General features: G+C 54.1%; 1 protein-coding gene across 2 annotated transcripts in view; it reads left to right on the top strand.

Annotated features, from left to right (window-relative positions):
* The window catches only part of SH3PXD2A (SH3 and PX domains 2A), a 254234-nt gene that overhangs the window by 134348 nt on the left and 91962 nt on the right, over nt 1-27924 (top strand). For both annotated transcript variants that reach the window (XM_038009529.2, XM_038009528.2), the window contains exon 6: nt 23641-23669. In XM_038009529.2, coding sequence (XP_037865457.1) covers nt 23641-23669 — 29 coding nt within the window. The remainder of the gene's footprint in view (nt 1-23640; nt 23670-27924) is intronic.

Here is a 27924-nt window from a genome sequence, read left to right as displayed (position 1 = left end):
GACCCCCATCTCTACAAAAAAAAAAAGAAAGAAAGAAAAAAAAAAATGAGTCAGGCATGGATGGCACACACCTGTGGTCCTCGCTACTCAGGAGGCTGAGGCAGGAGGATTGCTTAAGCCCAGGAGTTTGAGGTTACAGTGATCTATGATTGTACCACTGCACTCCAGCCTGGGCAACAGAGACAGACCCTGTATCTTAAAAAAAAAAAAAAAAAAAAAAAAAAAAAAAAAAACCACACACATGGAAGCCACACCAAGAGACACCCTCCGTAGTAGCTGAGATAACCCTGCTGTGAGCATGACCTGCCTCCTGGCACAGTGTCCTGAGGCCACTTTACTGACTCAGCTCCCCTCGCTTTGCTCTGCCTGATCTGAGAATCCCTTGCTTCCACAGGCAAGGCCTCTCACCCCCAGATGCAGTCCTCCCATATGGTGTCAACAAGGGCAAACAGGAGCTAAAGGCAGGCCCAAGCTGGCCCGGCACGACTCACCACGTGGTCAACTGCGTGACCCAGAAATGCCTCTTTGTGTTCTGTTTTAAATTCTCATCCAATGGAAATGAGGAATCCAAAAGTCTTTAAAGCGAACACTAGGAACTCTGTCTGCAGATCCCCAGGAGGATGCAGTTCTGGTGGGAGAAAGATCTGACCGTAGGGCCCTGGGACCCACCTTTGCGTCTCTGCAGCCTCCTGGCCCAGTGGCCATGCCCTCATTCTTTTCTTAGCTTGTCTCCAGCCTCCATACCCTGCCCCATGGTTCCCTCTACCAGGAGCACCCTCCCCTCCTCCCCACTCGCTCTGGGACTGCATCCTACTCTGTCTCCAGACTCAGCTTGAGCTTCTCCTCCAGAAAGCCCTCCCTAGAGCTGGCAGCCTGGCAGCCTTGGGATCTGCTTATGAATCTTTCCCCACCAAGGAACCCACATCTCTGGACCCCCAGGACCTGGCACCTAATGTGTTGGGTGATTGCCCAACTGTGCCAGAATAAAGCCAGGCCATTTAAGAGAGTTATACATTGAACTGCCCACCTCAGGGGAGCAGAGCCAGGAGGATCCTCAGCCTCTCCAGAGTCAGGGGGCCAGGGGTCAGAGACCAGCTCTGCCACTTGCCTCAGGCAAGTTGCAAGGCCTGTGTGTGCCTCAGTTTCCTTTACCTGTAGAGTGGGAATCGTTGCTGCCTCTGAAGGTAGATGTTAGGATGATGCTTTCGCACACATAAAGTGCCAAACAAACCTGGCATGGTGTCAGCACTGCCAAGGCCAGTGTTTGCTGTCCCCATCATGGTGGCCCCAGGTGGGAGGGCACAACAGCAGCAGGCCCCACATCACCTCCCCCCAATATACACACACACGTTCTCCACTTCTGGAGATGCAAGGCTGCCCTTTGCAACCTCAGGGCTGAGGTTGCAGCCTCCTTGACCACTGCTGGTGGTCCAAGCTTGTGGGCAGGGTGGGCACACATGCCTTTGGTGCACCCGTATCACAGAGGGGAAAACTGAGGCCAGGGCTGAGCTGATCTGCCCTGCTCTTGTCACTTACTTAGTATCCTTCTTCTCAGGCCTCTTACCAGCCCACTGGCCTGGGTACCACCTCTTACCCACTATGGGACACATAGTGGGCCCACACAGTGGGTAGACGGTCACCTCCCACTTGCTGCTCTCGCCCTGGGCTTGTTTCTTCCTGCTGAAGCCAGCCAGAATCCTGGCTAAATTCCTGACATTGCATGGGAGGAGCAGAGAGCCCTGCTAAACTGGTTTCTGTTCTTCAGCCCAGGGCCACAGAGTCACCCTCTGTTGTACAGTAGAACAATGCCCCAATGTTTCAAGGGACCTGGGATGAGAGGCGGATGGGCCAAGGCCAGGCCAGAACCATCTCTGCCTCAGCCTGCCCGTCAGGGGCCCCCAACACTCCCCAGGGGGCAGAGTCCACCCCCAGTGTCCCTGCCTCCTGCAGGGAACCCCAGGGCAGGCCAGAGGGGAGGCCATCCTGCGGGAGGCCTGCTCCAGCCAGAGCACAGGTTTGGGAACTGGGCCGGGCTGGTTAAGGTGGCAGAGGGGCTGGCTTAGGACGCTGAGGGAGGCTGCCAGGGAAGGAGGGCCAGAGCAGGGGCAGGTGCTGCTTGGGGCCTGGGATGGGAGGAGGTCAGACTCGAGAAGACACTCTCCTCTGCACGGCTTTCTCACCGTCACCTCCCATTTGTATTTTGGGGATGGTGGTTTCATCTCGGACTGCATGGTAAAATTGTGGGGAGTCCAGTGAGGTGGACAGAGGTTGTTACTGCCGTTCGCCTGGGAGAAGCAGAGCCCAGGAGGACAGATGGACTCTGCCGGCCCTGCCTCGGGGTCCCAGTAGGAAGACGAGGGCCAAGGTGGTGTGTGTGGCAGTGCAGCCGGAATAGCACTGAGAATGTGGGGCGTCTCCTCCAGGAGCCCCACGTCCCCAATCCCAGTCGAATGCCAGGTCTGGCCTGTTCGGGAAGGCAGGGCGACTGCTCGACTTGTGTCTGGCTACCAGCCTCTTGAGTTAGAGTCCAAGCTTTCCCACTCACCAGCAGCATTGCTGTGGGTTGACGGTGTGGCCTTCCGTTCTCTGTAAGTCACACGGAGTCACTGCTCCCACACTGGGGATAATGAATTGGGGTGATGTGTGTGGATCACAAACTGGGCACTGAGTCATACACCCTCCCACTCCCCTCCTTTTCCTGGGAGGCAAATGGAAGGTTGTGGACAGAGCACTGGAGTGTCTCCACAGCAGCCTTCCTTCACTCTGCAGGTAGTTATTGAGTGCCAGCTATATGCCAGGGACCGCACAGGCTAATCACCTCAAGAGTTAAAGCTGAAATTGTGAATTGAGTTAAATTAACTGCAGCGGCAACCGTGGGAACACCCAGCTCTGCTTGTGAGCTTGAATGGCTCACTTCTCCTCTTCTGGTCTGTTTCCCCATCTGTGCAAGGCCCCCATGGTACACGTGGCAAAATGGTTGTGAGGTTCAAGGGAGCAAATGTGTAGAAAATGCCCCTAGTGTACTTGGCCCATCACGGAAGCTCAGGAAATGGGATTTTCTGTTTTTCTTCCCGTTTCCTCCATTAGCCCAGGCCTGGGTACAGAGTAGCCACCCTGAAAAGGCTGGGGGAATGGAATGGGATGGGGGTTGGCTGAGCTGAAGGTGAGAGCTGGGAGAGGAGCGTCTCACTGAGTCCCTCTCCGCTCTGGGAGTCCTGGCCAGGGCTGGTGCTGCCTGTGGAGTGAGGCTGCCCCCACCACCCTGCAGGCTGTTGGAAACTCCAGGGCATCCCATGTCCCTGTGTCTCCTGGGGGATTGGGGTAAAAGCCCACCTATACATGCCTGCCTGCGTTCTGGTCAGACACCCATCATCAAGATGGCTCTGTGTACTCTGTAAAGCCCTGCCACCTCCCATCTGGCCAGGGACATGGGCCACACTGTCCTTGCAGCCCCCTGCCACTGGCTACTGCACAAATAGCCTCTTTATGTTGATGGGCAAGAGGGCCAGCTGGACCTAGGAGCTTTGGAAGGCTGAGGGAGGGAACAGAACGTTAGATAAATAAACCCTGTCCATCCCCTGCTATGCCCCCTTCAACCTGGGTGGGCAGGTGGCAGGAAAGTGCCCACAGGAAGCTGTGTCCAACCCACTTGAAAGGGGCATTGGCCATGGGGAACGAGGACTTCTGCAGGCTCGGCTGTCATGCTGGGTCGGCGAGCCAGAGGGAAGCAGATTCAAACAGCCCCAGTCCGGCCAAGCTCACAGAGCACACGCCTGGGAGGCCCGTGTCCAGGGAGAGAGGATGACTCTGTTTTCAGGCCTGGCACAGTATTTTCTGCAGGGTGGGGAGGAAGGTGGCAGGGAAGGGTATCCTGGTGTAGGAGTGTGTGGGGGTAGACTGGGTCCCCCATTAATTTCTTGGGCTTGTGCTTTCTATGTTCTCTGAAACCTCAAGGCCCCCACATGCCCACTGTCTCACCCCCAAGGAAGGCCTATAGAGCCCTTTGGCGCCTCGGCGCTGAGGCCTGCTTTGCTGTTATGTTGTGTCCGAGGTGGGTCTTGGTTCCCCTGCCTGGTTATCACTACCCTCCATGTTCCTAGTCCCTGGGTAGTTACCCCTCCATGGGGAGCTTAAGGCAGAGCTGGACCTAGAACCTGGGTCTTCAGCCCCTGAGACCAGGCTTCCTCTGTTGCATCTTCATGGAAGGCATGTGTTCATGCAAGCGTTTCTAGATCATCTCGACGTGAGGCCCGGGACTGCAGGAGTAGCTCGGTCCCCGCTCTCGGGGCCCTGGTGGTATAAGGGAGAGGATAGCATGGCATGGGCCTGGCTTGCTTCCGTAGGAGGCGGCAGATCATTATAGGCTCTTGCAAGCCCTGGCTCCTCCCCCACCTGCCGTGTGGCCTGGGAATTATTTAAACTCCCAAAACCTCAATGTCCTTGAAACAGGGCTTATAACAGCTGCTGATAATGGGGAAGGCAGAAAAAGAACAACTGATTGTAATAAGTGCAGAGCCTTGCATAGCAACAAGCCAGCCTGCTCAGGTGGTCAGGAAGGCTCCCTGAGGAGGTGGCATTCAGGCTGAGACTAAAGCAAGAGCTCACTACTCAAGGAGAGTGGCAGAGGAGGGCATCCAGGCCAAAGGGAGTCCCTGAGATTGTTTCAAGGATTGAAAGAAATTTCATCTTCCGTGACAGTAAGGGATTTTTGGCTAGGGCTAGGCCTGAGGTGGCCATTAACAATCGCTACACTTCAGCACCAGGTAAATGGGCAGAACCTAGGGGTCTCTGGGCTTTCACCTGGCTCTGATATTCTGAGGTCCTAGCAGAACCTGTTGGCTATTGCAATAGTCCAGGTTCTAGAGTGGGGCTGGATGTCTGTGGGAATGGGAGATAGTTTGAGATGAAAGGGACAAGCATCCAGAGACCTTGTGACTCCTTCCCCTTCACAGGCTCTGTAAGTTGGATCTTGAGGGTGATTGGAGTTTGGGCACGCCTGTAACTTTGGGTCACTTTGACGCCCTCAGTTCATGAGATACATGTGTATCTGGCTCCACCCCATGGCCATATCGGATACTACAGCTCCCCTCCTCTGGCCGATGCTGCACTAAAGCCGTGCTGGACCCTTGAGCATGGTTTATCTTGTTTGAGCATCCGTACAATCCTGGGAGGCCCACGCTCCTTTCTGCAGATGAGGGACCTTAGGCTGAGACTGGTTGACTTGACTGTCAGCTAGGAAGTGTCAGAGGCTGGATTCATGCCCTTGCCCTTCAGCTCCAAGTCCACACCCCAAACGTGGGTGAGCTGAGGATGAAGTGAGAAGCACCTGAGCCTTGGCTGGGGCAACTAGCTCCAAACTTCAGGATGGGAGCCTTCATCAGACAGAAGGGCAGAATAACTGCATCAGGACGCTGTGGTTGCCATGTCACCACGGGGGCTGAAGGTAGAGTTGAGGGCATGTGCCACATTTGGGATCTTTTAAGGGGAACCCAGGTTTCCTGCTGGGCCACATCCCTGAAAAGGTACCAGGTTTGCTGAGACTGCCAAGTCTGGTCCAGGCCTCCCAGGGCAGCCTGTCGAGACCCTTCCCCAGCCTCAGGAGCTCCAAGGAGGGGCTTCCTGTCCCAGGAGGATTTAGGCCTCTGAGGAGGGGTGCTGCCTGGCTGGTACAGGCTCCTCTGATGGAACAGACACAGGGAAGCTGGTTCTAGAAGCACTCAGAAAACCAGGCTTCCCACTCCCAAACCACAGACTAAGCCCTTAGCCCCCCACACCCTCTGTCATGAATGGCCCATTTGGCACATGGGGAGTCATGAGTCCAGAGGGCACGCAGATGGCTACGTGCAAAACCCCACTCAGGACACGTGGCCCGGAGCCTGGCTCAGTGGTCAGAGCCAGGGGAGCATTTCCCCCAGACAGCTTTACTGAGGTATAATTTACATGTTATAATATGTACTTGTTTTAAGTGTACAATTAATTCATTGATTAGTAATACTTTTACAGTTGTGCAACCATCACCACAATCCAATTTTAGAACATTTCCAACTCCCTTAAAAGATCCCAGAGGGAGGTTTTGGGGTTATTTTCTTTCCTTTTTTTTTTTTTTTTTTAATTTTGAGACAGGGTTTCTCTCCATCACCCAGGCTGGAGTGCAGTGGCACAATCGCGGTTCACTGCAGCCTTGACGTCCCAGGCCACCTCAGCCCCCAAGTAGCTAGGACTGCAGGCACATACCACCACGGCAGGATAATTTTTGTATTTTAATTTTTTATAGACACGGGGTCTGGCTCTGTTGCCCCTGCTAGTCGCAAATTCTTGGCTTCAAGCAATCCTCCCGCCTCTGCCTCCCAACATGCCAGGATTAGAGGTGTGAGCCACCATGCCCGGCCACCAGAGGGACATTTTATATTCTTGCCAAACTCCAGGTTTTGGAGACCTGTTGGTATCCCTTCCCTCTGCTCCTGTGTGAGAGAAGGAAATGCATGTTCCCAGGGACTGAGTCTCTGCCCCACTTGCTGCTGCTGTGATTTCTGGGCCCTCTGGTAGTTCCAGCTGCTGCGCTGCCCTTGCACAGATTGCTCAGTAGCCCAGGGACGAGGCCCGCCTGGCCTTCCCGGTGCAGCTCTGAGGTGGACTAACCACTGAGTTGGCACCCAGGGTGAAGGGGGAGGGTGTTCATCTTGGTGGGCACGTTCCCTGCCTATTGATTCCAGTGGCCCAGCTGGGTGTTCACGTTGAACTTCATCCCCAGCCCCAGGTAGTTAGGTGCCCCAGGTCAATGGGAAGCCCACCTCAAATGCAGTGCTTACTTCCCCCAAAACTTCTTAGAAGGCCAGTAGGTGCAGGCAACAGGCCAAGAGGCTGCACTACAATGATGCCCAGCTTTCTACCCAGGGAAATGCCAGGTGTTCTGGTAGCTCAGCTGTTCAACAGAAAGTGCATGAGTTGCTGATTGTCAGCTTGGCTTTTTATAATCATTTTTCCCTCTTGGGATGTTCCTGGGAAGGAAGGTGGCAGAGCTGTTAAGGGAGGTGGCCTTGGACTCACAGGTGTGACTTCAGATCCTGGCTCTGCCCTTCACCAGCTATGTGCCAGGTGGGACAACCGTTTTTTATTATTACTATCTTTAGAGACAAGGTCTCTCTCTGTCTCCCAGTCCTGGAGTGCAGTGGCACCATCACAGCTCCCTGTGGCTTCAAACTGCTATGCTCAAGCAATCCTCCTGCCTCAGCCTCCCAAGTAGCTAGGACTACTGGCACATGCCACCATGCCCCACTATTTTTTAAATTTTTTGTAGACGTAGGGTCTTGCTATGTTGTTGAGGTTGGTCTTGAACTCCTAGGCTTAAGCCATCCTCCTGCCACAGCCTCCCAGGCAATCTTTTAACCCCACCTAAACTCATCACTTACTCACCACACCTGGGCCTGCCATCCCCACCTCTCACCCCAATACTGGGACGTCTCACTTGTGGCATATACCACAGAGGTAATTAAATCCTTAGCATCCGGCTTCCCTGAGAGGCTGCACACACCCTGAGGGCCAAGACATTACCGCCAGGCATCTACCGTATCCCTCGTGGTCGCTGAAGCCTGGACACAGTAAATGCAATAAATGGAGAGGATGACTCTCTCTGGGCCTTATGTTCCCCCCAGGAGTAAAATAGGGACCATAGAAGTGGCAGCATAGGGTTACTATGAGGTCTGGAAAGCTAATAAGAGCTTGATTACTGTATCTCACCATGTGATGACATTCTTCTAAGTGACTTACATTTTTTAAATTATTTTTATTTTTTTGAGATGGGGTCTCACTCTGTCACCCAGGTTGGAGTGCAGTGGTGCGATCTCAGCTCACTGCAACCTTCACCTCCCAGGCTCAAGCGATTCTCCTGCCTCAGCCTCCCAACTACAGGTGTACACCACCATGCCCAGCTCATTTTTTGTATTTTTGGCAAAGGCAGAGTTTTGCTATGTTGCCCAGGCTGGTCTCCAACTCCTGAGCTCGGGTGATCCACCCACCTCGGCCTCCCAAAGTGCTGGGATTACAGGTGTGAGCTACTGTGCCCAGACTACCTTTTTTTTTTTTTTTTTTTTTTGAGACTAGTCTTACTCTGTCACCCAGGCTGGAATGCAGTGGCGTGATCTCAGCTCACTGCAACCTCCGCCTCCCGGGTTCAAGTGACTCTCCTGCCTCAGCCTCCCAAGTAACTGGGATTACAGGTGCCCACCCCCATGCCCATATTTTTAGTAGAGACAAGGTTTCACCGTGTTGGCCACACTGGTCTTGAACTCCTAACTTCAGGTGATCCACCCGCCTTGGCTTCCCAAAGTGCTGGGATTATAGGAATGAGCCACCAAGCCCGGCCAACCTACATGTTTTAATTCTCTGGTTTTTGCATCCATCCTATGAAGTGGGTACAGTTATTTCTCCCCAGTTTGCAGATTAAGTCACTGAAGCACAGAGAGGTCATGTGACTTGCAATGCCAACAACTGGCAAATATGGGCTAGAACCTCTTACCTATTCTAGCCCTCAATGAAGCTTGGCAAGGGCTTAGCATGCTGCCCAGCACGCAGTCTTAATGAATGGTACCAGTTGTTACTATCATTGTTGTCAAAGCAGCTGTGCCAGAGGCTGGCTCATCAGTGCCCACAAAACATCACTCCGCTTGCAGCTACATGGGCTTGCAGTTTCGGGAGTCGTCGGAGCAGCCTCTCCTTCCATCCTTGCTGTGTCCCAGTGAGACACAAGGTGGGAGAGTTTGCCCCAGTCCCAGCCTCTGCAGCTCAGTTCCCCAGATATCATCCAGCCCAGCCTTTGCAGGTTGTGCAGTCCAGAGAAGGGAAATGGTTTGCCTGAGGTCAGAGAAACTGGATTAGCACCAGGTGTTTTGGCTCCAAGTCCAGTGCTCTTTCTGGCTCTCAGAACTTTCCCATCTGATTTCAAGAGCAACCTCAGGCTTGGAGCATCCCTGGTGCAGGGCATGGGAGGGTGCCTGGAGGCCTGAGTTGAGCCCTTGAAAAGATTCCAGTAGGAGCCTGGCTGATGGACAGGGAGAAGGGGCTGGCTCCTCTGAATGGCTCAGAAGCAGGAGCTTGACTGTGGCCAGGTCTGATTTAATCTGGCAGAGGCAGGCTGCAGATTAGACCAGGCTGTGCCTGCAAGCCAGGGAATTCAAGGTTAATTACCGGGGGCACCTCTTCCTGGCCCCCACCCCAAGCAGGAGAGGGCACCCATGAGCCTGTCACCTGGTCTGAGACACCTGGAGAACTGCAGTGCTGCCTCAGGAGCCAGACGATGGGGGACATGCTTTATCCCCATGCTGGCCCTCTCATGTGCTGGGCACTGGGCTAGGTCCTGGCAGCCACAAGGATCTTAATAGGCAGGAGCAGGGGACAATTTGTGCTGCCCGAGACAGGAAATAATTCAAGGAAAGGCAGGCATCTTGGTTTGGAATTTCCCAGAAGCAGATCTGAGGCTGAGGATTGCCGCTCAGGCAGTTTGGAGGTGACACCAGAAGGCATCAGTAAGGTGACACAGGGCAGGGAAGACAGGGCTGTCAAGTGTGGTGTCATCAAGCTTCATCTCGCAGGGACCGGCTCCTGGCTGCAGGCTGTTCCCCGGGGATGGGGTGCTGGGACATTCATGCACCCCTTTCCCCTCCCTCCAGGCCATCCCCAGACAATAGCCGGAGGGAGCTTTCCAAAAAGCCTGTGCTTCCCACTGTGCTTAGGGTGACTGCCCGGGGCTTCCTGGTGCCCTTCGCCTGGGGAGGCCTGGGCTCCAACCTCCCACTGAGGGAGCCACTGAGGGAGCCACTGGTTGGTGCTGCAGGGACCAGAGGAAAGAGCCTGGCAGCCACAGGGAAGCTCAGGAAGTCCCCACCACCCCGCACCCCAGCCTGGGGGCTCTGGCTGAGGCTCTTTGTCACTAGCTGAGTTTCTGTAACAAGAGTGTGGAGATAGGACTATGATTCACTCAAGGCCTGAGGTCGGCGCCAGCAAAGGTTATCAGGAAGGCCTGCATGGAGGAGGTCCGGCTCATGTGTCCCTTGTCCCAGAACAGCCTGTTTGACCCAGGGTACCAGGGACAGTCATTGAGCTTGAGGAGGCCAGACAGGTCCCACGCAGGTGCTCAAGGCAGGAGCACAGAAGGACACTGGAGAGGGAGAGAGACTGTGGGGGCTGTGGGTGTGCAGGGAAGGCTGCCGGGGATCTGGGCCTCCAAGTGGACTTGGGTGCTGAGGGAGGGTTTGGAGGCAAAAGGAGAGGGAGAGAGCCTGGGCCAGGTGGCCTTGAGTGCAGGCTTGGAGATTTCCTAGCAGAGGAGGGCAGGAGGGTGGGAAGGTAGAGAGAGACACAAAAGCTCATGATGGTTAGGAGTCAGCTGGCACTGGGGTCAAATCCCAGCTCTGCCACTGAGCTAGTGACTTAACTGACTATGCCTCAGTTTCCTCTTCTGGGACATGAGAGTAATGATAGCATTTTCCTCTTGGTGGGTGGCTATGAGGATTAACTGAAATAATGTACATGAAGTTCAGTGAGCAGCTGGGCCGGGTGGTTCATGCCTGTAATCCCAGCACTTTGGGAGGTTGAGGCAGGATAATTGCTTGAGGCCAGGAGTTCAAGATGAGCTTAGGCAACATAGCAAGACCCTGTCTCTAAAAAAATGTTTTTTAATTTAAAAAAATTGAAATCTCGCCTGATGCGGTGGCTCACACCTGTAGTCCCAGCACTTTGGGAGTCTGAGGCAAGCGGATCACGAGGTCAGGAGTTCAAGATCAGCCTGCCCAACACAATGAAACCCCTATCTCTACTAAAAATACAAAAATTAGCTGGGCATGGTGGCAGGCGTCTGTAATCCCAGCTACTCAGGAGGCTGAGGCAGGAGAATCATTTGAACCCGGGAGGTGGAGGTTGCAGTGAGCCAAGATCGCGCCACTGCACTCCAGCCTGGGTGACAGAGCTAGATTCCATCTCAAAAAAAAAAAAAAAGAAATATACAGTGCCATGGCTAGCACATAGTAAGCATCCAGAGAATATCGCTTCCTAAGTACGAGACTCTGTTCTTAGAGTTTAACCCTGCCAGGGAGAGGGGTGAAGGAGGCCATAGACAGTGTAGTCCAACTGCCAAAGGAGAGAGACACACGTGAGGCAATAGTGCAGGACATTAGCAAGAGCATGCGGGCTCCACTGTGATGCCAGGGTGGTTTCCATGACAACCTGAGATGATGTCAGAGAGGACGGAGTACAGGAGGCCATGGGCTGCTGCCAAGTCCATCCTCATAAACAGGCAGGAAACCTACTGTCTGCACTTGCTGACCCATCTGTGACAATCAGGGATGACCTCCCGGAAGAAGTGGCACTTCCACTGAGCTCTACTCGGGGGGAAAAGAGGGGAGAGCGGAGATGCAGGGTCTGCCTATCCTGTCAGGGAGGGGTTGAGAACAGGTGGAGGACGCAGCGTCTGACCAGCCTCTCGAGACCATCCGGCAGCCCTGAGCTTGGTTACTGGTTGTCAGTGAATTCGTGCATTCATTCAGGAAACAAGATTATAACCAGCCCTGTGCTGGGCCTGGCAAGACACACACAGTTCATGCTCTCAGGGAGCCTACTGTTGAGGGCAAGAAAGACAAACAAAGCAATGACAAAGACATAATGGGAATGATGGGAGCCACACAGGAAATAACCGAGTGCTGTGCTAGAACAAGGTTTGTGGGGGGTGCCAGAAAGTGCATTAGGCTGGCAGCTGGGGACAGCATTGGTCCGGCATCACTGTCCCCAGAACTTAAAAAACCTCTGCCGAGAGGAGGCTGTAAAACCGGCCCTGGTGAAGCCAGGCCATCCTCAGGCTGCAGTCCAGGCACTGACCCACTGGGCAGCCACACCAGTGGCAGAACCACCAGGAGGCAGCCCAGGAAGCTTGATAGCTGCGGGTGCTCTAGAGGGGCTGGATGCTCTGTTACCATCGGAAACCAGGGTGCATCTCCTGAGCATGTGGTCATGGACACTGTGACACTGTGACCTACTGTGCAGGTCACTAGCCAGGTTTCTTTCTGTTGGACATTATCCTGCCAGACCTGAAGTTGTGACCTCCCTAAGGAATAGTCCAGAACTCAGTGGTGTCATTTGGGTCTTTCTTTCTTTCTTTCTTTTTCTTTTTTTTTTTTTTTTTTTTTTTTGAGACAGTCTTGCTCTGTCACCCAGGCTGGAGTGCAGTGGCACGATCTTGGCTCCCTGCAACCTCTAACTCCCAGGTTCAAGCAATTCTCCTGCCTCAGCTTCCTGAGCAGCTGGGATTACAGGTGCACACCACCACACCCAGCTAATTTTTGTATTTTTAGTAAACAGGGTTTCACCATGTTGGCCAGGCTGGTCATTTGCGTATTTCTGACCCTGAGTCTTTGCCTTCGTTTTACCTTTCTCTTCACCACCTACTCCTCGTTTAGCTTTTCTGTCTGGATTTTATGTGTCCTTCTTAGCCGCAAGGTGGTAAATGAACAGTGTGGTGGTTAGGATTTAAGCACTAGACTGAGCCAGGTTGGCCTCCAATCCCATCTCTATCCCTCACAAACTGTGTTACTTTGGGCAAGTCACATGCTGTCTCTGATCCTCCATTTCTCGTCTGTAAAATGGGGATAATAAGGGACTCTACCACATAGGCATGTAGTGAGGATACAATGAGCTGACATGTGTCAAGGGTTTAGTTTGGCACCTGGCATAATGTAAATGCTTGACAAATGTAGTGGTCTTCTCAATAATAGTATTAATAATAATAGCAGCACTCCCACTCCCACCTTTGGGAAAGAAGAGCCCACTCAGAGTGGGGAGAGCTGCTCAGTGGTGACTCCCACCAAGGCCTGGCCCACGCCCGCCCTTCCCTCTCCCTGTTTGCCACTGTACTTTGGGGCTCATGGGCATAAGCCTGCTCCGGGACCTTGGGGGGCTTCTTGGTGCAGAAGCTCAGGGGAGGTTGCTTGGTGGAGGATGGAGGTGGCAGCCCCGGGCTGGCCTGCTGGGACCTGTAATGGGCAGGCTGGTGGGCAGCAGGCAGGGCCTTTACTGTAGTTGCAGCTGAGCTGGCCCAGGAGCATTCAGGGTTGACAGGAAGGCAGCTGGAGGAGGCTGGGGCATGGAGGTATTACCTAGGGTTCCTGGATGGCCCCCCTGCTGCAAGCAGGACACAGGCCTGTCTGAGCCTGGAGCTGGAGGCCTCTTTGCAGAAGCCCAATTAGGGAAACTAAGGCACAGAGAGGGCTGCCATACCCAGGTCATGCAGCCTGCTCAGACGGCCAGGCCTGGAACCCATGGCTCGAGCCCCACAGGCTGGGCTGGCCCCGGTTTGGCATCTTGCAGGACTCCTCCCTAGACCCCGTCCTTTACATGTTTGCTCTGGCAGACCCTAGGGAAGCCCCCAGGCCACCCTGCATCCAAGCTGGCCCGGGAGCCACCCCATCCCTGGGCACACAGGCCCTTGGCCAGGAGCCCCTTTGTCCTGCATTTTGAGTGCCTGCTGTGAGGAGCAGGGCAGCCACTGCCCTCTGTGGAACAGCCGCATTAAGTCAGCCTCTTGGTCCAGCAGCGAGGGGGAGCCAGGCTTAGCTGTCATTCCTGTCGCCTCTGGGGAGGCCCATCAGCCTGGCAGCAGCAAGGGATTCTGGGGGAATGTGAAAGTGATAACAGTCATTCAGATGGGGCTGGAAGTCCCCAGCTGTGTCACCCCCAGTGCTGCCAGCCACCAGCCACCAGTGTGGTCTCAGCAAAGTGGCTTTACCCTGCAGAGCCTGGGTTTCTTCATCTCTGTACAGACACCCCAAGGCTTGGCCCACCCCACTGAGGCCAGCCAGGCCCATGTCCCTGCGTCTTCCTATGCTGCTCCTCCTCCAGTGGCCTCCACCCCCACCTTCCTGGCTCCTTCTCTCAGTGCCCTCCTTTGGCCAAGCCTATTCTGTCCTAGCTGTTTCTGTCATTTCCCCTGCAAGTGACAGCTCTTCCAGAATCCCTCCCTCTCCTCCCCTCTCCCCTCTCCAGGGTGAGCCAGCGCTGGCCGCAGGGCCCTGTGACTGGCAGGTGGAGCTGGAGCAGGTGGAGGATCTGTGTATGTGCTCCCTGTAAGCCGACTGTGCACGGGGGGCTTTATGTGTATTAACTTGTTTATCCCCCAGCAATCCAATTAGGTGGATCCTTTCAGTCTCTGTGCTTTATAAACGAAGACAGAGACCCTAAATAATCTGTCTGGCAGAGCTGGGATTTGAACCTAGGCAGCTACACACACACACACACACACACAGCATGCACACACACACACAGCATGCACACACACACACACACACACAGCATGCACACACACACACAGCATGCACACACACACACACACAGCATGCACACACACACACACACACACAGCATGCACACACACACACACACAGCATGCGCACACACACACACACACACACACAGCATGCACACACACACACACATACAGCATGCACACACACACACACACAGCATGCACACACACACACACAGCATGCACACACACACACACACAGCATACACACACACAGCATGCACACACACACACACACAGCATGCATACACACACACACACAGCATGCACACACACACACACACAGCATGCACACACACACACACAGCATGCACACACACACACACACAGCATACACACACACACAGCGTGCACACACACACACACACAGCATGCATACACACACACACACACAGCATGCACACACACACACACAGCATGCACACACACACACAGCACACACACACACACACACACACACACTGCCCCTGCACCATTGCTCACACCATCCCTTCCACCCCAAATCTCCTTCCGGCTTCTGCTCTTTCTAAATATTCTTCATCTTTCAAGGGCTAGCTCTAGTGCCCCATCTTCCACATAGCTCTCCCTGGCCACCCCAGACCACTCTGATCTCTCTGTCCTGGAAATTTCTACACAATATTTCCTTTGACCAAGCTTTGGGGCACCTGATCACAAGGGAACGTGTATGTTGTCTTTTTGTGGGTGTTTGCCATCTCTTTGCAGCTAGATGGTGAGCTCTTTGAGGGCAGGACAGTGTGTCTTCTGCCACTCTCTTGCTTCATACACAAGACTGGGTCCACAACAGCCCTTCAGTCAAGATATGGATGGATGGTGGATGAATGATGGATGGATGGATGGTGGATGGATGGTGAATGGATGATGGGTGGATGGTAGATGGATGATGGATGAATGGTGGATGGATGGCTGGATGATAGGTGGATGGATGATGGATGGATGGATGGATGATGGATGGATGGTGGGTGGATGGTGGGTGGATGATGGATGGATGGATGATGGATGGATGGATGACGGATGGATGGATGGATGATGGATGGATGATGGATGGATGGTGGGTGGATGATGGATGGATGGATGATGGATGGATGGATGATGGATGGATGGATGGTGGATAGATGGATGATGGATAGATGGATGGATAGATGATGGATGGATGGTGGATGGATGGTGGATGGATGATGGATGGCTGGATGGTGGACGGATAGATGATAAATGGATGATGGATGGATGGATGGATAGATGGATGGTGGATGGATGATGGATGGATGATGGATGGCTGGATGGTGGATGGATAGCTGGATAGATGGTAAGTGGATGATGGATGGATGGATGGATGCATGGATGGATGGATGGATGGATTGATGGATGGATGGATGGATGGTGGATGGATGGATGATGGATGGACTTGGAGAGAGGCAAGTAAGGTCTTTAAATATAGGATATCCTCTTTGACCTTCTCCTCATGGACGTCATTGTTGAACCCCATCACCCCATTTTGTCACTCCCCCTTCCATGGTTCCTTAGGTCTGGCATGTGGCCCCTGGAAGTCCAGGGAACCCCTATAGCCAAGAGCAGTCTGGCATGTACACAGAGAGCAGGATCTCAGGTGGCCTGTGGAGGAGCTCCCAGCACTCCATGGCAGCGGACTGAACTGGCAATCCCTTGCCCCATTTTGCCCTCTAGGAAATCAGCTGTGTGTTTCTGCCGTCCTCCCCACTTCCCCTAGCCCTACCTCCTCCCACTCCCATGGACTGCTCCTCAGTGTCACCATCTAGGTGGGACTCCTTGGAATGCACATGATGGGAACCCAGGCCTGTCTGTCGTCATGGTCCTGCATCAGTGCCCTGAGTGACAGAGCCAGGGTCTCACACAGGCCATACTGAGAAGGTGGGCAGTCAGCACCTCCTGTATTCCAGCCACCATCCACACTCCTAGTCTAGACCCTGTGAACCCAGGCTGTTGGGCTACGGGTCCTTTCCATGGGCCAGATGCCATTTAAGAGCTTTGCACATTATCCCATGTAATCCCCATGACAGCTCTGTAAGATAGCAACTATTTTAACCCACTTTTACAACCAAAGGTACAGAGAGGTGAAGTCACTTGTTTATATCACAAAGCACTAGGTGGCTGAACCAGGGTTCTAACCCACCCGCCCTTTTAACTCCCTGCTCTGAGGCCTGGACATGATAAAGCTTGTCCTGTGGCTGAAGACACACTTAGGGCCTTTGCCCAAAATAGTGGAACAAGTCAGAGGAGACAGACAGACAGTGCTTTGTTCTTTTGTGTGGACAGAGCAGCAGCAGAGACCCTCTGGGATGTGCAGGAGACAAGCAAAATGCCTCGGGGGTTCTGGGGTCTGTGATGGCCATAGCATCTGACTTCTCTGGGACACGGCCTGGGGAGCCCCAAGACCCCTTCTCTCCGCAGGAATTCAGCTTTTTCACCCAGGGCAGGAATTCCGGCCCCTCTGGACATCACAATGGGGTCCATTCTCACAACCCTGGAAAACACAGGCCCTGCGGAGAAAGGACGGATTCTTGTTAAACACAAGGGCCCTCAGTGCCACCATTTAGATCAGGGAGCAAATGGGGGCAGAGAATGGCCTGCAGGCCCCTCTGTCTGTCTTGCCTGGAGGTCGCTGCCTCTGGAAACCATTCCGTGCAAAGGCTCTCAAAAGCCAGAACAAAAACTCAGCTAGGGGCTAAGGCGGGTGGAAAAGAAAACCCAACTCTCCAGACCTCAGTGACCCAAAGCCCCTTCTCCCAGCCCCTTCGCTCAGACCCTCCTCACTTGATTTCTGGAAGAACATGCTCCATCTCACTATGGTGGTTTCACAGATAATTCGAATTCTCACATAGCCCTGTGAGGACACTGGGAGTAGCCTCCCATTGGGACTGGGGAATTCGAGGCCCAGAGAATCTGTCAGTGTTTTTAAAACCTTCCTGCCACAGTAGGAAATTTCACACTGCAACTCGATACACACAGACATCTGATGCAGGTGCCACAAAACAGCCTTGCCAGGAGTGACTCGCTGATCATTTCTAGTCTGTTCTTTTTAAAATGCTCATTGGGACCACTAAATTGATTCTGGAACTCACTAATGGGTCACTGCCTGTCATTTGAAAAGCACAAGTTTGAAGTGGCTTGTCCAGGGCCACCAGCCCCTGAGGAGGCAGAGCTGGGGCCAGAACCTGGGTCTGTGGACATTTAGGACTGGACTTTGACAGCCCCTCTCCTGCCCCCAACCCCCAGCTGTCAACCTCTCCTCTTAACAAAAATTTTCCTCCAGCCAGGATCTGACCGAATCACTCCCCGATTCTGCAAACTTCTAGATTTCACAGCCAGACATCAAAGGCCTGCCCAGCCTGGACTTTCCTGGCGTGTCCACCCGCTACCCCTACTGCCCAGTCCGCAACTGTCTGGAGCTGCTTGTTCCTGCTTCTAGAGCTTTCCCCCTCCATCCCTCTATGGATCTAAACCCCCTTGTCCTTTAAGGTCTCCTCCTCCAGGAAGCTATCTGGGATGTTCTATAGCCCCCAGGACCTCTCTTTTCTCTGCGCTGAGTGTAACCTCTCCTGTAATTCTCATCCTGGATTGTCTGAGAATGTTGGCTTTCTCGTTGGACTTATGTCACATATATCTCCTCTGCCTGCCTGCACAGGCCTTAATGAGATTGCCTACAGTGAGAGCTTAAAAAGTGCTTTTAGGTTGATAACAGCAGTCAAAATCATTATGTACCTCAAGGGCCTCACTCCTCTGGCCAAGGTTGCATCTTCTCCAGCCCTCATATTCTAAATAGTGCCCATGTCCCCAGTGACTGCTGGACTCTGAAGGTCACCCCCAAGTCAGCTGTCTGGCAGCCCAGCTGGCCTCTTGAGCAGTTCCCAGTGGCTGTAGGTCCCGCAGACAGGCATCCTGGGCCCAGCAGCCAATGTCAGCCAGCAGACAGAAGGGTGAGAACATCAGGCTGGAAGTTGGTGCGTGTGTCCTTCTCTGCCAAGGCACTTGCCAATGGGAGGAAGAGTGGTGAGGAGTGTGGCGGGCAGTGGAGGGTACGACCCTGCAGCATTCGTCAGAACTCCACCTGGCAGGCACTCAGCACCCTTCCACAGAGCCGGCCCAGCCAGGCCCAGCTCCCTTTCCTCTCTCCCGTGCCTCAGTGGCTCTTCCTGGCTTCATCTCTCACTCTGGGAACCCTGAACAACAGGATGGCAATCTCCATTCCCCAGCAAGGGCCTGCTGCCCGCCACTGGTGTGACCTCTCCTTGTGGCCCAATCCCTCGTGGGCCTCAGCGTGGCCCCTGGGGAGCTTTGTGGGTCAGGACTGTCTGTTTAGCTTCAGGAGCCTGGGCCAGCCACTGAAGCCTCAGACCTCAGTCTCCTCATCCATGAAATGGGTGAGCTCCTCTGCCAACTTCAGAACACCAGAAACTAAATCCTGGGAGTTTTCAAGGGGAAGGCAGAGTGTGGGGAGCCACGTGTCAAAACAGGGCGACAACACATGTGAATTGCTCAGTGCCTTTCCTGCGCCCTCCAGCCTCTCCCTGTGCAGTCTCCAACACCAACCACTTCACTAGAGCATCCAGGGAGGGAGCACGGCGTGTCTGGCCAAGATAAATGAAAGGAAAAAAGAAAAACCCTTTAGGGTCCACGTTGGCATGAAAATGCAAGCCCTTTACATCTCTTGGTTTTGGGGCTCTGAGAGCTGGCCACTCCTTGGGAGGTTAAATGTGACCTAATAGATGGGTCTAGAGGCGTGTGTCCATTCCTGTGGGGTGGGGATGAGCATGCTTCTGGTGCTCAGCACTAGACAGAGACCAGTGGTTGTCCCGGCATTTGGGAAAGCCCAAAACTCTGAAATTGGGGCTGGAATCACCCCCTCCTGGCACTGTCTGCCAGCATCGTGGTGAGGTCCTTAAGGAGAATCTCCTTTTGTTTCAGGGGGCTCTGTAGGACCCACGTTTCAATAGGCCTTTGCCACCTGCGTAGCAACTGAGGTGGGGTCAGATGGGCCCAAGTAGCAAAGAGTAATGTCAAAGACAATTTATAGCAGTTTCTGTGCCGGCCACTGTGTGAAACCCTTTCTACATACTGTACATTTCATCTTCCGCAAACCCCGAGGGTTTGTGCTATTATTGTCCTCATTCTACAGATAGAGAAGTAGAGGCTCAAGAGGCCAAGAAAGTAGATCAAGGGCACCCCCCTGCCCCCGCCGGAAGCAGCAGGGATTTGAACTGGAAGCCTCTGTCTCCAGAACCTCCCTCATCCAGACACAGATTGCATCATCCTACAGGAAGGGGCCAAGAGATGAACCGTATCACCTGGAGATGGGGCGGGGTGGGAGTGGAAGCTGCAGGAGTCCTTGTTTAGATGGGAAGGGATGGTGTGCGGGGTGAAGGAACTCCACCCCTCTTTCCCAGACAGGCCAGACCTGTGGACCACAGGAGATCACCCATCCCAGTTTGTCCAGTTTGAGCCTTGAAAGTCCCATGTCCCTATTTTCCTAGAACTGTGGGTCACTTGTACCTGTGGTCTGAGTCACCCCTGGACCAGCTGCAAAGAATGAATGGCTGAGTGGTCTGATGGGCGCTGTTTCAGGACACAGCTTCGGAGGCCTTTTCAATCACATTAGCCTCTGGCAACGCTAGAGGGAGATGCTAGACCCGCCCTTCCTCCCCTCCCCTTCTTCCTGTGGCTCCCTGGCCCATAGTGATTCAGCAGCAAGTCGGAAGCAGGCTAGACTGTGACTTACCAGGAGTGGAGTCGCCGGCAAGGTTGGGGCTGTCAGCACCAGCTCAGGGCAAGAATTGGAGCAAGGAGGGGGTGTGGATTGGAGAAGGGGACTGATGGGAGGTGGTGGGGTTCTTGAGTTGTTAGGGAACTGAGCGCCAGCAGAGGGCCCTTCTGTCCTGCCAGGCTGGGACTGGTTGTAGGGCAGTGGGAGGTGGTCGTGGCGTGGAGGGGGATCCCTGCCTTTGCTTCTTGCCTTCGTATGTGAGGGATGGGGGAGTCCCAGCCATTGGATACCTAAACTGCTTATCACCCTATTCAGCAGCTAAAAATATGAAATGGCTTTGCTAAAGGATGCCCAACCAGAAACTCCAAAAGGTTTCCTATTAGGGCAGCGCCTGCTCGGGCAGGAGGCCAGACACCCTGAAGGATTCAGGATTCCTCTTCATTCCCACCATTCAGTCACAGCCTGGCGACCTCCACTGCCAGGACCTCAGCCTCTACCCCATTAACCCAGTGTGCTGATCAGGGCTGGGCTCTGTCTTCTACTCCTGCACCCACTACTCCAGGAGGGGGTGGTGATTGGGCATTTGTTTTGAGCCTCAGAGCAAGGCCTGGGTTTTCTGTCCCCAGTCCCGGCCTCACCCACTCACTGTATCCTTGAGGAAGTTGTCTGGCTTCTCTAAGCTTTGCTCTTCTCACCTGCAAGAGGAGAGTCCACATCCCCTGCAGGGACAGACCCAGAAGTCCTCGGTGGGGAAGACTCTGAACTCTGGCTGAAGGGACAGGCAGACCAGGAGATTTTTTTCTAGAGGCTCCTTCAGCACGTTGTTCTTACTGAGCATAAATGTTTCTTAGGGGTGGCTGGAGGCCTGATAGAGATTATGCAACACTGGAGCAGCCTCAGAATCCTCAGGGGAGTTTGTTGGAGATGCAGACCATGCAGTAGGTTGGGGTGGGGCCCTGCATCTGAATTTTAACAACTTTCTACGTGATTCCATTGAATGGCAGGCTGAGAATCAGCAGCCAGGGCCTGGCACAAAGGAGGCCCTCAACGCATGTGCGTTGAGTTTCTTTCCCACTGTTTCGTTTTCTTCTTCTTTTTTCTGGGACAGAGTCTCACTCTGTCACTCAGGCTGGAGTGCAGTGGTGCCACCATGGCCCACTGCAGCCTTGACCTCCTGGGCTTCAAGCAATCCTCCCACCTCAGCCTCCCTTGTAGCTGGGAGTACAAGTGCTTGCTACCATGCCTAGCTAATTTATTTTTGGTAGAGATGGGGGATCTCACTATGTTGCCTAGGCTGGTCTCAAACTCCCTGTCTCATGGGAACGGCCTGGGTAGCCTGAAGCTGCTCAGAGCTGGAGAAGGTAGCCATCCCTGTGAGGCAGCCACCCCTGCGTGGGCTACTGGCAGCCAGGGGGATGTCAGTGGGCCATCAGTCCTGGGCTTCTCCTGCCAGGACCAGCAGGAAAATTGTGGGACAGCAGAGGGCAGCTCCTCAGTGCCCTCCACTCCCTGCCCTTCCCCAGTAGCCCTCAGTGAAAAGGCCTGAACAGCTAATTTCCTTCTTGGGAGTGGAAAGTCTTCTGGGTAGGACGCAGCTACCATCTAATACTCTTCTCCTCCTCTCTGGAATTCTCTGCACAGTTGAGCTTTTTGGGGGCACAGCTAGGACTCAGTCTCTTCCCACTCTCCCTTCTGCAAGGGGGGCAAGCATGCTCCCTGGACTGACTGGTGGGAGTCAGGGGAGGGGGCAAATGGAAGCTCTCCCACCTTTCTGTAGTTCCTTTCCAAGGCAACAGTTTCCCAGATTCTCCTCCACCCCATCCATGCTGCAGTTTGTATTCCTTCCAGTGGGCTTATAAACCACAGCTCTTCCCCAGATGGGCAAACTTGGGCAATGGCTGAACCTCTGTTTCCTCATCTATAAAATGGATTAGGATGGTAGGACCTTCCTCTTAGCGTGGATGAGAGGATTGAAGGAGACATGGAATACGAAGAGGGTTCTCAAACAAGATGGGGAAAGAATGGGAGACAGTCAGAAATGCAGATTCCCGGACCTCGCCCCCAGCATTCTGATTAAGTGGGTTCTGAGTCTAAATTTTGAGAAAGGTGGATGCCTAGGAGAGGGGGAGCTCCGCACTCCTGGCTGTGCAGGCAGATCACCTTGAAGATTAATAAACACTCCAATCTTGGAGGCCACCCCTAGACCTCCTGGATCGGAACTTGGGGAGCCTCCATGAGGATGACTCTGCTTCTTTCCCTGGGAGCCTGCTGCCTCTTCCTCCAAGAGAACCCCTTTCCACTGCACCCCCCCAATCCCCCCACCCCCGCCTTTCCAGTGGCAGACTGGAGGGCTAGTTTGCTTCGACCAAAGATGGGCAGCAATTGGCATTTTCTTTGGCCCCTGGGGAAAATGGAAGGCATTTCCTTTGGACTCCAGAGAGAGCCCCAGCCAGCCCCGCTGCTGTGCCCTGAGCACTGAACAGAACCTTCAGCCTTTAGGGGCATGTGAGACTCAGGTTAAGGGAGCCAGCTCACCTTTCCCAGTCCCCTGAGGACTGGTGAATGGAGCGGGGCGGGAGGAGTGGGGGAGATAAGGAAGGCAGGAGCAAGGGCAGGATTTGGGAAATCTGCCCATCCTTGAGTCTGGACTCTGTGCTGGAGGGCAGGGCAGGTAAACGGGGGTTAGGAGGGTTCAGTGCCAAAGGTCACAGCAGTTACTTTCTCTGACGGCATTTGAACGCACTTCTTCAGAAGCTCAACTTCCGTTCCTGGCCTCCCAGTTAACCTTGCAGTATCCTCTGTTCCCCCACTCCCCACTTCCCACTCCCCATCCCGACTCCCCAGCTGTAGCCTTTGAGAAGGGCCTTATCCATGGCCTCTGCCAGCCTCAGGGCATGCAGTGAGAGGACGCAGCCACAGTGGCCCCCAGCGAGTCTTGGGTCTAGGACACGGGCAGACTTTAATCGAAGGGTCACACAAATCTGTGATTACCTGGCGGGTGGTGTTGAGGAAGACACGTTGAGGAGGTGACATTTCAGTAGTGACTTACGGACTGAGTGGGCTGGGTTCACCTCCCAATTCTTTGCATCGCTAGGGCAAGCCATGCAAAGAATTGGGAGGTGAACCGCTCCGGTGGCGGGGGTGAGCGGGCTCCCAGCGCCGGGTAGGGCCCGGGTTCCGGCAAGCGCCATCCCGGATCCTCAGTTTCCCAGTTTGGGAAGTGAGGAGAACCTGCCTTGCCCTCCCCTGCCCGCCGAGGCTGAGGGAAGGTGAGCCCCCGTTAGCGGGGCGGGCTGGGGCGGGGCGGAGCAGAGCGGGGCGGGCTAATCGCGCCCGGGGGCCGGGCTGGCAGGGGGCCCGCGGGCGGGCGCGGCGCGCAGTGCGTGCGGCTCGCCGGCCGTGGGCATCACATGAGCAGCGGCACCGGGGACAGACCGCAGCCAGCCCGAGGGCGCCCCCGCAGCCGCAGCCCCGCGCCCGCGCCCGCGCCCGCGCCCGCGCCGGCCCTAACCATGTCTATCTGTTGTTGCTTCTTTTTCAGGGACTATGGCAGTTCCAAGAGGAAATCAGGTAAGGGAGCCTCCGGGCATTTTCCCTTCAGCCTTCCTTCCCGCTCCGTGCACGCGCCCCTCTGATCCTGCAGAGGACTTCTTGGGGGCGGGGGGTTGGTGGTTGTCCTTGCACGCCAGCCCCGGGGTCCTGCGGGGCCAGGGGTACTCGCTTCACTTGCTCCTCCTCAGTCCATGGCCCCTGAGACCTTTGGTCCTGGAACCCTCGTTCGCCTCCCACCGAGTCGCTCGGGCTCCCGCTACCTCGCTGTCCCCAGTGGAAGTGGGGGTGGGTGTGTGGGTGGCTCGTGAAGGGGCTAAGGCCCCGCACCGTGGGCAGCCGGGTCCTTCACCCCCGGGCTGCAGCGGCCACTGCTGCGCAGTGCTAACACTTCTCCGGTCCCTCCGGTGCAGCGTGATGGAAGGGTTAATAGAGACGCGGGGCTTTCCTGCGAGAAGGTGAGATTGAGATCCGGGACTGAAAAGGGGTCGTCCTTGAGTGACTTGAGTTTTAGCGCCTGCACCACGGACCTTCCTCCCTCCCCCAACTCTGAGCGTTTCCTCGCTGTGGAGGTGGGGGCTCTGCGTTTTGGCAGCTGAGACGCACTTGGGAGGGGGCTAACCCTATCTCCCAACCCCCTTCCCGTCCCCTACATTGGTCTGACAGGTGCCAGGGCCCGCCTGGAGTTCAGAAAGGGGTGGAGGCAGGGAGAGAGGCGGGCCAGCCCTGGGAGCTGTGGGCTGAGGGTAGAGCAGGATTCTCTCTGGAAGGGGGAGGCTGGGCTCCCCAAATGACAAATGCCTGGATGTGGGCGGGCTGTAGTTAACTGGGGGAGAGTGGTCCCTAGAAGTTAGGGCTGTGTGTGTGCTGAAGTGGGGGCGGGGACAGATTGCTGCAGCGATCCATGCGGGCACATGGATTGGCCACATTGATAGGGTGGCTGTACCTGAACAGTCATCCTGGGGTCTGGCCCTTGGGGATGTAGGAGGTAACGCATGGCTCCTGTGCCCAGGTGCCTTGGCCTGTGGATAGGTTGAGGGGAGTGCCCCGTGTGGCGGATGGATGTAGAGTAGGGTAGAAGTAACTGTATGATGTGTATGTTTCTGTGTGTACAAGTGCTTGCTCATGTGCCTATTGGGACGGGGACAGTTGTGTCCTGGTTTATGTGTCGGGGCCATGTGTGGCTGTGGGGTTCTGTGTACATGTGTGAGTCACGATAGTTGTGTGCTGTGAGGGTGTGTTTACTTGTTTGGGTGCATAGGCTGGGAGCGTGTGTGTGGTTGAGACATATCTGGTTATGGGTTGGAGTCTGTGCTCGTATTTGTGTACCAGTTTGGGACGTGTCTAGCTGTGGGATGAGGTGTGTGTGCAGCCTATCACCTGGGTCTGCGGTGTCTCAGGCAGGCATGCCCACTGGTCCAGAAGGCCATTTCCTCCTGTGAACTGCGGGGTGAGGCTGGGGAAGAGCATTCTCTACTGTCACTCCAGGCGGGCCTCAGGTGGGAGAATGGAAGGAGGGGCGAAATGGGGATTGTGTTCTGTCACCTCCCCAACAAGAAGCTTGCCCTGGGCCTCAGAGGTGTAGTGTCTGTGGCTGAACATGGAATCAAATTCTGGCTCTGTGTGACCTTAGGCAAGTTTCATAACCCCTTTGTGCCTCAGTTTCCTCATTTTCTTTAAAACAAAGATGCTAATGGTATCTACCTCACACATAGAGGATTAAGGATGTTAATGTGGAATAGTCCTGGCACCGAATAACTACCATAGAAGTATCAGTTCTCAGCAGCAGCAGCACTTTCTGAAGGCCTGGGACCTAGTCCTGGCCCCATTGCCACTTTTCTCCCTGTGTGACCTTGGGCAAATTCCTTCTCTACGCTGGGCCTCATTTTCCTCCTATAAAGGCAAGAGCTGGACTAGATAACCTCTCAGGTCCGCTGCCACAATCTCTGAGGCTCGGCTTCGGTGCTGCTTCCTAAGCAATGCAGGGCCACACCCAGGCTGCCTCCCCCAGGGAAAGCCAACCCCCAGTTTCTCTGCCTTTCACTTTGAGGCCAGGAAAAGGATGGATGGAGAAATTTAATTTACATTGGTGTGCTTATGATAATGGCCACTTAGTGTCGTGGTTGAAAATGCCAGCTCTGAAACCAGACAGCTGGAGTTGAGAGTCTGGCTTCTCTCCTCTGTGACCTTGGGTAGATGTCTTAGCCTCTCTGTGCCCATTACCTCTTCTGTACATTTGGGATAATATTCATACCCACTTTGTGATGGTTTATTATGTGTCAACTTGGCTGGGCCACAGTGCCCACATATTTGGTCAAGCATTATTCTAGATGTTTCTGCAAAGGTGTTTTCTAGATGAGATTCACATTTAAATAAATCAGTAGATTTTGAGTAAAGCAGATTACTCTCCATAGTGCAGGCTAGCCTCATCCAATTGGTTGAAGGCCTCTTAATAGAACAAAGACTGACACACACACACCCGCCCTCAGCAAGGAGGAGTTCTGCCAGTAGCCGCCTTTGGACTCAGCTGCAGCTCTTCCCTTAGTCTCGCCTGCCAGTCTCCCCCATCACATTTTGGACTCTCAAACCTCCACAATCACATAAGCCAATTCCTAAAATAAATCTCCCTCTGTCTTCAAGCTCTGTATGCACCTCCTGTTGGTTCTGTTTCTGTGGAGAACCCTGTCTAATACACACCTCATATGGTTATAATGAAGATTAGATAAGCTAATTGCATGCTTAAAACACTGCCTGCCACCTAGAAAGCTCCCCGGAAGTGCTAGATGCTGTTGTTGAATGAGCATCTACTATGTGCTAGGAAATTTACACGTTTCCTCATTTGCTGATGAGAACCGCGGTACACAATGGGTGGTGGGATTCCCATTTTGCAAATGAGAAGCTGAGGCTCCGGTGGGGTGACTGCCCACACACAGTCCTTGGCAAACTGGGGATTGGAGTCCATGTTTGGGGCTCTGTCCTGCTCTGTAATGAACCTCATGAAGCTTGCCAGGGTCACTCCAGCCAGGGACGTTTGCATGGAGGAAATGGATGCCATTCTGGGGTTCACTGTAAATCTCTTACTGAGCATAGAGCTTAGACTTGAGGCAAGGTTTAGGGATGGTGGAGTTAACAGAAGAAGAAAGTTCTCAGGTACTTTCTGGAGGAAGCAAGGCTGGTGACCTTGAAAACTGAAGGACAGTTTGGCCTCAGATTTATCTGCATCTTTCTTCACTCCATTGAACCTGCTCCTTCCAGCATCTTCCTCATCTCAGGAACTGCCACCATCCACCCTGTTGCTCAAGCCCAACAGCCAGAAGTCATTCCTTTTTGGTTGTTGTTTTTTGAGACAGATTCTCCTCTGTTGCCCAGGCTGGAGTGCAGTGGCATGACCTTAGCTCACTGCAACCTCCGCCTCCCAGGTTCAGGTGGTTCTCCTGCCTCAGCTTCCTGAGTAGCTGGGATTACAGGCACCCGCCACCACACCTGGCTAATTTTTGGAGTTTTAGTAGAGACAAGGTTTCACCATGTTGACCAGGCTGGTCTCAAACTCCTGACCTCAAGTGATCCACCCATCTCAGCCTCCCAAAGTGCTGGGATGACAAGTGTGAGCTACCGCGCCCAGCCGAGAAGTCATTCTCGACTCTTCCCTTTCTTTTACCTGCCAACTCGAGCTACAGCACCCCCTGTCTCTCCACCTCCACCATCACATGCGTTAGAAGCCCCATTCGTCTCTCCAAGAAGACCCCACCTTCCTACCTGGTCTCCCTGCTTCTCTATTACACCTCTATCTGACATTCTCCACACCACAGCAAGAGTGAGCTCTTAAAAAATATTCATCAGCTGGGTACAGTGGCTCACCCCTGTAATCCCAACACTTTGGAAGGCCAAGGCAAGAAGATCATTTGAGCCTAGGAGTTCGAGACCAGCCTGGGCAACAAAGCAAGATCCTCTCTCTACCAAAAAATAAAAAATGAGCCGGACGTGGTGGTGCACGCCTGTAGTCCCAGCTACCCAAGTGGCTGAGGTGGGAGGATCGCTTGAACCCAGAAGTTTGAGGTTGCAGTGAGGCATGATTGTGCCACTGCACTATAGCCTGGGCAACAGAGAGAGACCCTATCTCTAAATAAATAAATAGGAAGGAAGGAGGGAGGGAGGGAAGAAGGGAAAGAAAGAAAAAGAAAATAACATACTTTCCTGCTTAAATTCCCCGAGGGACTCCATCCCACCCAGAACTAATTCCCTACCCCAGCTCACAGAGCTTGTGTGACTTGGCCCC

The sequence above is a fragment of the Chlorocebus sabaeus genome, chromosome 9 (genome assembly GCF_047675955.1).
Source record: "Chlorocebus sabaeus isolate Y175 chromosome 9, mChlSab1.0.hap1, whole genome shotgun sequence".
Lineage (NCBI taxonomy): Eukaryota > Metazoa > Chordata > Mammalia > Primates > Cercopithecidae > Chlorocebus > Chlorocebus sabaeus.
Note: the sequence above shows the minus strand (reverse complement) of the source record. Positions and strands in the feature narration are given on the sequence as shown.